A 10,141-nucleotide genomic window follows, 5' to 3' on the forward strand; every position below is an offset into this window, starting at 1 on the left:
AGAACAAATATGAAAACCACAACCTGTGTCAAGGACCCAAGAATTAGCATGTGATGAGTTATTAGTCAGAATAGTGTAAATACCTACATGCGTGAGCTTTATCTTCCCATCCTTGACATCATGCAAGTATTTGGGGCAACTTCGCTTCTAGTGCTCTTTATCATGACAGTAGAAGCACTCTGCTTCTTTTGGATTGGTAGAGAGATTAGTAGAAACAACTTTGGTCCCACTAGAAGATGATCCATCATGAAACTTTCCCTTGCAGCTCTTAGAAGGAACCTTCCTCTTCTTCTCTTTCCCATGTCCAATTGCGAGGACTGGGGCAACAACAGTAGGAGTAGGAGTAGATACAATAGATTTTCCTTTTAGATGACTTTCAGCAATTCTCAAAAGGCCTTGAAGCTTGCTAAGAGTGACCTCCTCCTTGTTCATATGATAAGTCATACGAAACTGATCATAACAAGGAGGTAAAGAGTGTAGGATAATATCAATGGCCAACTCTTCATCGAAGGTAACATTCAACTTCAGCAAGCGGTCCACAAAGCTTTGGATTTTCTGCATGTGGGATGTGATAGACTCACCATCCTTCATTTTGTTGTTATCATGGAGGCGATGATTTCATACTTTCCTGATGAGCACTTTGATGGTATCTTTCCATCAAGTCTTGGTGCATCTCAAAAGGGTAGTAGTCCTTATAGGAATTTTGAAGTTTAGCTGTCATAGTGGAAAGCATGATGCATTAAGTATTTATATAAATAAATACTACCAATCGGTTTAACAATCTACAAACAATATTTAAACTACATACTCTCTTTATAAAACATGGAATGTTTAACAAAATAAGTTGGACAAAACATGGTCAACAATATTTCTGATATGCTTCGTGTAAGACCAGGTACTTAAAATCCAATAAGAGTATCTATGTTAAAATACTTATGATAAAAGTAAATATTAATATATTTTTGTGAAGCAGAATATTTAGTGTTTGTATAAATAGACACTAACATTCGATTTAATAATCTACAAACAATATTTATACTATATACAAACTCATCATAGTTTGTATTAGTATATTTGTATATGGGATGTTATAATTCCCAATTGTTTGAGTTTGAAGACTTTTGGTTGTAATGCTTAATAATGTAAAGCTACCAAAATTCTATCAGGACAACGGTCGTATGTGTCACAATACGAGTTTAAACAATACGTCGACCGTAAGTGACCATATACATGTTTAGATAGAACTTCGACTGTAAGTGACCATAACAATTGTTTAGACACTACTCCGACTGTAATTGACCATATATATGTTTTGAAAGTACTCCGACTATAAGTGACCAACAAATTTTATATAGCACCCCGACTGTGAGTGACATTGACATAGTTCAAATCATCTTATGTTATAAGGTTGTCAACATGATTATATTAGTAATGTTTGCTATAATTTACACTTTTGTAACTCTTAAAATATGTGCGACTTAAACAATGTCATAATTTGTGTATTTCTCATTTACCACAAAACTTTATATTTATATTTGAAAAACCAAACAACAATGTTTATCAAAAGGGCAATTATGTCCATGTTTTTAGAAAATCATAGAAAAATCATCGTAAGTCGAAATCTGGATCCTTAAACTCTCAAAGTTTATAAAATGAGTCTACTTTGTTCATATTTTTTACCCTGACCTTAAGTGGTTCCTAACCAGAGTGAAAATGTTCATTTTTACAGACTGGTCCGAAAATGTTCTGAAATGATAGGCAGTTTTGTAAAAATCATTATAAATTGTAGAAAAATCGTATGAACATGTGAAAGTAGTCCTTGGAAAGGTATAAACCTGAACTATGTGCATATTGTACAGTTTTGAAATCCATTAAGTTTAAGAAGGGAAAAACAGTCCGTGAACAGACCACAACTTTTCTGTGAAAAGCTGAAATTTAAGCTTAGGTATGTTTAGTGACATAACTTGCATTTTTAGTTTGCAAAGCCTTTAAATCTTTCAACTATATTTTTTTAGTGTGTATTCTCCCCCAAAAATTGTAAAACATAAAAGAGGGGCCATAGAAAACTCACATTTGTCGCGTAGAGTTATTCGGTTTGAGAATGGTTTGGCGGTTTCCGGTTCCACTCACGTTTGTGATTTAAGTATTCTTTTGGATGTCTTAACACATAAAGACATATATTTACATATATGTTAGACTTTTATCATGTTTTAAATCATTTAAAATCAGTAAACTTGATGATATGTATAATTCTTAGATTACTTTTAGCAGTATAGTATTGTATTTTCAGTTTATATAGGTAGTGATTTAGAGTGGTTACTTATTGAAGAGAAGTGGAATAAGAAGGTGGGAACTAAGGTGAGTTACCAGGAACATACATCCCCCACCTACTGAATTTTTATAAATCGTACTTGATTCTCATTGCATGGTACTTTATGTACCCAATGATTGTTATATGTTGTAATTGTGCATTCATGCAAACTATTTTCTTGAAATGTTTTGACTGCTCTTCCTTCATCCTTCAACTACACTATGAGGCCGACCGAAATATGTTTGGCTGTTTAATAGCCATGAAACTCAACAGCTTGGAAACTTTGAAAAATGTTTTCATCATCACGTGTGTGCATATTCATACTAGGATGGGTTTGACTTGAGATCCCGAGTACCCTAATGGACATTGATTATTGTTGTTGTTATTAGATTTCTAAATAATCTTCACATGAACAAATAGAGGTTCGTTACTCCTCATGTAGCCTAGGTTAGATAGCCCCTAGTGCCTTGTTTGTGGATATAAGGGCAAATTTGACATTTTGTCTGTCACATGCTCTTCACATTCGGCCATCAAGTTTATGAGTTGGACTTTAAGATTGACATGGGGTTGGTAATGGATGCATGCATAACATTGCATTTCACATGAAATTCTTATACATCTTTTGGCATTATTTAAACGAAAGAAAAATAATTTTTGCATCTTTCAAAATATAAATTATAAGTTTTGGGAGGATCAATTTGAGTATTGGGATTGCTATTCCTTACTCAAAATGAGTTGATCCTGTGATAGCTTACTGCACATGTTATTGTCGAACTTATTTTGGATGTACATTCAAATTGAGAGATTGATGCTTAGGAGTTAGCATGGATTTTAGAAGACATCCGCTTGTGAGGAACTTGGACCTTTGTTATGATACCTAATGATCTTTAAACTTTTGGGACCGTTAAACTTTTCCGCATTAAACTTGAAAGTTTTGAATATTAACAATTAAAAACTTCATTGAAAATAAATTTACAAATAGGCCCTAACGAGGGGTGTTACAAAATATTAATTAAAAAGTCAAAATGATCTTGCCTTGGCTATGTTTGGATATAAAATAATAACAAGTTAATTTTCTAGGATTCATACAAAAATATCGAGACTTATTAGTTTAATTTGAAATTAATTGGGGAATAAACTACAAACTTAAAAATCTAAGGACCAATATTACCAATATGTCAAAGTTATGAACTTACGCCCGAGTTCCCTCTCTTATTCCTCATTCAAATCTAAGGACCAATAATCAAATTCAATTTCTTAGTATGGATTTGTGCTTTGGGCATAGTGTGAAAAACCATAAACATGTTGAACATTTTTTAAACGTAGAGGCCTAAAAAAATGCAATGATTTCAAGAAATGCAAACAATGTAGAGGCCCATACAAATACGATTAAAATTGAAGGCTCAATTTAGTGACACGTCAAAAATTCAAAACTCAAACTCATTACCCTCAAAATGATTCAATTATTTTAGACCAAAACCATAACCAAAACACTTGAATTCCATTCCATTCCATTCCTACTCTGATTCCGATTCCGCACTCTGAAGCCATTCCACAAACGGCTTCGCATTCCTCCAAATAACGGAATCCTTATTCCCACCTTTCAACCCCTCCTCATACCACTTCACCACATACTCCTCCTCCACCACATCCGCATCATAAAGCGCCTTTAAAACAAGCGCCACCTCCTTCACCGCCACCGGATTCTTCACCTTCCCACAATACTCCTCCACCGCCCCAAGCAACATCATCTGCCCCTCCTCCCCATCCGCCACCACCGCCGCCAGATACTTCCGCCTCTTCACCACCACCTTCGCAAACCCCTTCTCCACCCCGTCAAACAACCCTTCATACACCGCGTTCACGTTCTCCTTTCTCGTCCCAGTCAGCGCTGACATCATCACATCCGGCCCCACTCCCTTCTCCAAATCCTCCTTCACTTTCTCAACTAAAATCTGATGTGGCGTTTTCACCTCCTCCGGCTCATCCAACAGCATCACCATGTCGGCTGTCACCGCGCTCAGCTGTTCTTGTACACGCTGGCGTGCGGCTTCCGCTGACGTGTCGGTCTGCCATTGGATGTTGTCATCGTCGACATCCGCCACGTCAGCAGGTGGTGAAGATGTCGGTTTTACTTCTTTTCCCTTTTTTTTACTCTTCACCTTTTTATTCTCCTCATCAGCTGCTTCCCCTTCTTTTAACCTCTCCTTTTCAGCCCTCCTAAGGGCTTTTTTGTCTTTTGACTTCTTTTGCTCAGGTGGGTTTTTGAGGATAAATGATGTTAACTTATCTCTCATGTCCACGTCAGATATGAACCCACAAGCAGCACATTTGAGTTGAACCATTTGAGTTTTAGTGATCAAAACTTCAGTTTCAGGATTCCCACATCCATAACACTGAACGTATTTTTTAATAAAAATTTCAAGAAGACCCGCAAGTTTTGCAGTGTCGTGGGACCCGTTGACTAAGGACACACCAGTCTTTTCATCAAATTTTGATTGGGCACCGAGTTCACACCCGAAATACTTAGTAGTATAAGAAGGTGGTCTAGCTAAAGCTTTAGCAACATCAACCATGTTGACTATATTTGTTTTAATTCCATTTCCACGCCCTTCAATTTTCGTGACCATTTTGGGCATTTTGTATCTGTAAAAGGCGTCATCACTGTTGCCAGCACCAATGTTCTGTAATGCCATTTTTGGGGGGTTGATAGTGGAGATATTAGAGGAGGGTAGAAATGGAATGTTTCAGAGATATGGTGGAGAGAAAAGGTTGTGGCCAAGAGTGACCAGTGAATGATGTGGTGTGTTGGAAATGGAATGGTGATTGATGCATATAAAGAGAGGTCTTTTTTCTTGATGTAGGAGAATATTCACCTAACAACCCAATCCACCCTAAGTAGAGAATAGCCTGCTCGGACATAAAAAACACTTTTGACTTTTAGCAAGCTCCAACTTGCAATGTGTAGAAGCAAAATGGCTGTGTAACCTTCAAAAAAGATATGGTGTTGTTAGTATCTAAATAACCACATGATGAACAATACAAAACCTCATCTACTCATATATGATTTGAGTGTATCTACTAGCGTCTAGTTCAATCAAGTATATGAATTCACAGTATTGAAACATCATGTACATCGAATTTATCAACTAATAAATGCTGGTTACAGTAATTATTAAAGCAGAGAAACTCCGAGATAACATGATGAATGCAAACTCAATTAGATCTAACCTAACCTAAAACTTCAAAAAGGATGATTTCTACCATATCGTATAGACTACACCATATCGTAAGTGAATAGATTTTTACTAAACTAATCAAGTAACGTGATTAACAAACAGTCGTGTCAGATTCAGCTTATATCTCCAAAAACAGCGATCACATTTAGATGATGAAATTCAAAATTATCGAGATTTACGAACATATAATCAGAGATCCATAATTAATCGACACAATCATAAGTGTAAAACTACCAATAGAAACCGATACAGATTGACAACATACAGATAACAGAATCAAAATTTGATGATGATAACGCAATAAAAGTTGTGTATAGACTTACCGATTCAACACTGTGGAGGTTGAGAAGAGAAAGAGGAGAGACGCTGTTTAGGGTTTTGAGTTGTGGATGGGAGAAGAGCGATTGAGGCCTGAGGGGAGAGGCTGCCTATGCAATACATTTATATAGGGTTGGTATCGTGTGGAGATATTCAGGCTTTAATGCCATTTGATCTCAACCGTTGATTTGTCAACTGATTTGATCGACGGTATACAATAGACGTTTATAGTGAACTGAAAGCGTAACCCTATTTCCGTTTCCTCATCTTAAAAAGATAAATGTTAGAAATATGTTAATTTATTTGTTTTTTTATAAATATCTTTAAGATAAGTTTTATGATTAAATATTTAAGTTGCTAGAAATTTAGACCTTTATATGGTTAATTTAACTTCTGTCAACTTGTACTTAATGTTTTAAAAATCCGGTTTTTAGTTGAATCAAAACTAGGTGTAAAACTCGTATATTACAGGAGTTCATTTTAAAGAAAAAAATATGAAATTCTAAACATTTGAAAAGTTTGAATTTATAAGAAAAAAAATAAAAATAAATGTTGAATTATTAAAATTAATTTTTTTTTAAATTAAAAAAATAATTTAGATAAATAAATAAGGAATAAGGGCACATATAAGAAGCATCAATTAATAACAAATATTACTATAATTAAATATAAAATACATTAATTATAAGGAATATTACCTTAATTAAATGTGACATGCGTTAATAATCTACATAATAAATAAATTTTAAATTTAATTATGATATTATTTTTTATAATTAATACTTCTTATATATGCCCTTAAGGCACATATTAGAAAATCCTAATAAACAAATGAAAATAATAAAACTTTAATTTAGAAATTTTGAAATTAGAAGAAACTCAATTAATGAAATTGATATGTATTTATTATTATATTTATCGTACTTATTACATTTAAATATTATGTGTAAATTAATAAAATGAAAAAAAAAATCCACAAAATGACATGTAGAAAAAAATTAATTAAAAATAATCACAAAATGACATGTGATCAAATCAATGAAAGTGTGGCATGTGACAAAAAATTCTTTATTTATTATGGAGAATGGTGATCGATGTTATATCCATCTAGTTCGACCAATCGGTCAACCTAATTGTATATCACGACTTCAAACATTAAAAATAGACATAAAATTATAGATCATTCCAAATGCATTAAAATAAACACAAAAATAAAAGTTTCCCGTCAAATGCATAAAAAATATAAAAAAATTTAGATATATTCTTATCCAATTAAATGATAACATGTGTCATATTAGTACATTAAAATGTCATTAAATTTTATTAATGAACATTAAACGTTAAACATGTCACCGTTTAATTGAACATGAGAATTTGTAGGAATAAAAAATAAAAGGATATTTAATTTCACAAAAAATTATCATACTAAAACAAAATATAGTTTGAGATTAATACAAATCCATCAAAAAGCCTCATAATATTTACTAGTTTTAATAACAAACTATACCATTTCAGATATTGTGAAAAAAAAACTTATCAAAGATGCATGAGACTTTTTTGTTATTTTGAGGGTCTACAAAGTTGATATCAACATAGAAATCAAGTGAAACTTTATCAAATTATTTCATATTAAAAGATTCTTATATTCATTTTTTGGAATTACGAAGAATAAATATAAAACTTGTTATCCAAAAAAATATATACGTAATGATAAGCGAATATATTTGACTATTTTTTTAATCTCTTATATGTTTTATGTTTTCTTTTTACATATACCTTTTTAACAAGTGTAAATAAAATTCTCATCACTATAAAGTATATTTATAACATCATCACATAAAAATGTTCACCTCAATGTCATATAATCAATATTTCCCACAACCTAGGCTATATGTTATAGTGGTAATGCCTAGGACGTGGTGGTGATGTGACACCCTTGACACTGTGTGCACACCAACCTCAATGATGTGGTTTTGGTGTGGTGGTCGATGTTATAGAGGGGAGTGGCCTTGGCAACACCATCTCACACAATTTTTTTCTTTCACTCCCGTGCTCCTATGGTCTTTCTTTTTTCAAAAACCTTCACAACACATATTCGATTGTGTACAGGTGTAGAGTCTCAGTTTATTACAACTCTACTCTAATACTTCTGACATACAAACTTTCAGCTTCTTGATAAAAAAAATGATGTCGAACACTTGAATTGATTATTATAACCCTCTTATAAATCAAAGTTTAAAATACCATTTATACTTTTCATAAAATTTTAAAATATCATATTTACCCAAATTAAAAAAACTATATTTATTCGCAATTGTGTTGTAGGATGTTTTTCATCATGCAAGGTAGATACCGCCGAAGTTTCATCGCATATTGTCATTCTTGCAACGGTGTTCCACCGACAATATGAAAAACAAAGACATGTGTGGCTCATGCTATACCGATATTAGTTTCCCAAATGAGGAAATCAATAAAAGTATGTTTGGTAAATAAAAAACATGAGTATTTTGAATGAATTCATGCGTCTCATTGTATAACAACTTTTTGAGTAAATTACTAAACTCGTCTCTATGGTTTGGTCAAAATTGCACATTAGGTCCCTAATTTTTTTTTGCACTCGGATCGTCCCTATGGTTTGATTTTGTTGTGTTTTTCGTCCCTATGGTTCGGTCAAAATTACACGTTTGGTCCCTAACTTTATGTATGTAAGGGACGAAAAACACAACAAAATCAAACAACAGGGGCAATCCGAGTTCAAAAAAAAGCTAGGGACCAAACGTGCAATTTTGACCAAACCATAAGGACGATTTCAGTAATTTACTCCAACTTTTTATATTGTTCGAACTTTGAACTCATAAAAAGCATTACGAACCCAAGCTACTATGGATCTCTCATTATCTCTTAGTAAATAATCATCTTATGGAATTTGATTTATCAAACATTATCAAGCTAATGAACACTTCAAATCACAATAAGGAGTTTGCAAGAAATGGTTAATGAAACTAAAACTAAAATCTATGAGCTCATAAATAAGTGTCAACTCGTGAACTACAGAAGTCTTTTTTTTATTTTTTTAGATGATAAACGTAATTAACAAACAATCAAAAATTTTAATTATGTATAATAAAATGAGACTGAATCCTAATTGAGAATATCTTACAAATTGTAACCCATTCGACCAAGCAATCAACAACTAATCGTGAACCAAATGATGCTATAATATCAATATCTCACAAATTACATAAAAACTGTTTATATTTTGCAAATTACAATAATTATTAAAGATATACACATTGCATCTACAACATTTTTGCATGACTAACGAAAGTACATGTCTCCAATATGAAGGCTGAGGGCAAAATTGACCAAATCGTACAATTCATGAGATGGGCAGAGCATGTATAAATTTGAGGTTGAGGGCAAAATTGTCATTTTGCCTATTGTCATAATAATCCAATGAAGATAGTGGACTCATATTAGTATATGTTTCAAGAACAAGATAGAATTTGAATAGGTGATACAACAGATCAAAGAAATTTGGGTTGAAATGAAGTAATAAACCTTTTGTATCAATCATCATATGAAGAATGTGGAGAAGCAGTGCAGCCAATGTCAAAGGGATCTTCAGATCCACAGCAATGCCAATACTGGAACACTTTACCAGATTCAGGCGTATTCATGGTGCCTCCACTATACACACTCTCGAATTTCCTCTTGGTTTCTCCTGAAGATTCAAGAAACTAGTCACAATCGCAACTCTGAGATTAACAAAAACTTTAACATGAACAAATTTCATCCCTTTCGAGTTTCAACATGTACAATTTACAGGAAAAATGACATCTCCAAATGTAAAACATTAGAAAGGATAACACAGATCAGTTATTAATGGTGTCGAAAAACAGAAAAACAGATTGATTACCGCCAAAATGCGCAGTGTGAAAACGACACGCTTGGGGATGATTGAGAGAAGGATCGAATTGTGTTTTACATTGCTTACAAGTTCTCAAGCTCACCGGCTTTGTTTCTTCTACCGAACATTGAATCGAGTATCTTTTGATACTCCGATGAATTCGCAGTTGCGAATTCTGCGTTGACAATCCAACTAAGGAAGGAAAGTGATGAAGTGTTAAGGAATTCTGATGAACGAATGAAGCATGTAGTGGCGCGATTGACGAGTTTATTGAACAGATTTGCATCGTAATTACCAATTCCAGTTTCAAGCACTATGAATGGTCTAGGGTTTTGATGTGATGAAAATTCATATAATTTGGGG

General features: G+C 33.3%; 2 protein-coding genes across 3 annotated transcripts; both read right to left on the minus strand.

Annotated features, from left to right (window-relative positions):
- Positions 1 to 3,679: 3,679 nt before the first annotated feature.
- LOC111902375 (eukaryotic translation initiation factor 5) lies at positions 3,680 to 5,998 on the minus strand. Its single transcript, XM_023898218.2, has 2 exons — positions 5,874 to 5,998; positions 3,680 to 5,299 (listed from the first exon to the last, which is right to left on the minus strand). The coding sequence occupies exon 2, from the start codon at positions 5,005 to 5,007 to the stop codon at positions 3,829 to 3,831; it is 1,179 nt and encodes a 392-aa protein (XP_023753986.1). The 5' UTR covers positions 5,008 to 5,299; positions 5,874 to 5,998; the 3' UTR covers positions 3,680 to 3,828.
- Positions 5,999 to 9,068: 3,070 nt separating this feature from the next.
- Positions 9,069 to 10,141, minus strand: LOC111902376 (uncharacterized). Of its 2 annotated transcripts, XM_023898220.2 has the most exons (3): positions 9,788 to 10,141; positions 9,430 to 9,592; positions 9,069 to 9,305 (listed from the first exon to the last, which is right to left on the minus strand). In XM_023898220.2, exons 1-2 carry the CDS (start codon positions 10,062 to 10,064, stop codon positions 9,438 to 9,440), a joined length of 432 nt encoding a protein of 143 aa, XP_023753988.1. In that variant the 5' UTR covers positions 10,065 to 10,141; the 3' UTR covers positions 9,069 to 9,305; positions 9,430 to 9,437. The 2 variants fall into 2 exon arrangements, with proteins under 2 accessions (XP_023753988.1, XP_023753987.1); XM_023898219.2 differs by having other exon boundaries at positions 9,069 to 9,592.

This window comes from Lactuca sativa, chromosome 3 (assembly GCF_002870075.4).
Source record: "Lactuca sativa cultivar Salinas chromosome 3, Lsat_Salinas_v11, whole genome shotgun sequence".
Taxonomy (NCBI): Eukaryota; Viridiplantae; Streptophyta; class Magnoliopsida; order Asterales; family Asteraceae; genus Lactuca; species Lactuca sativa.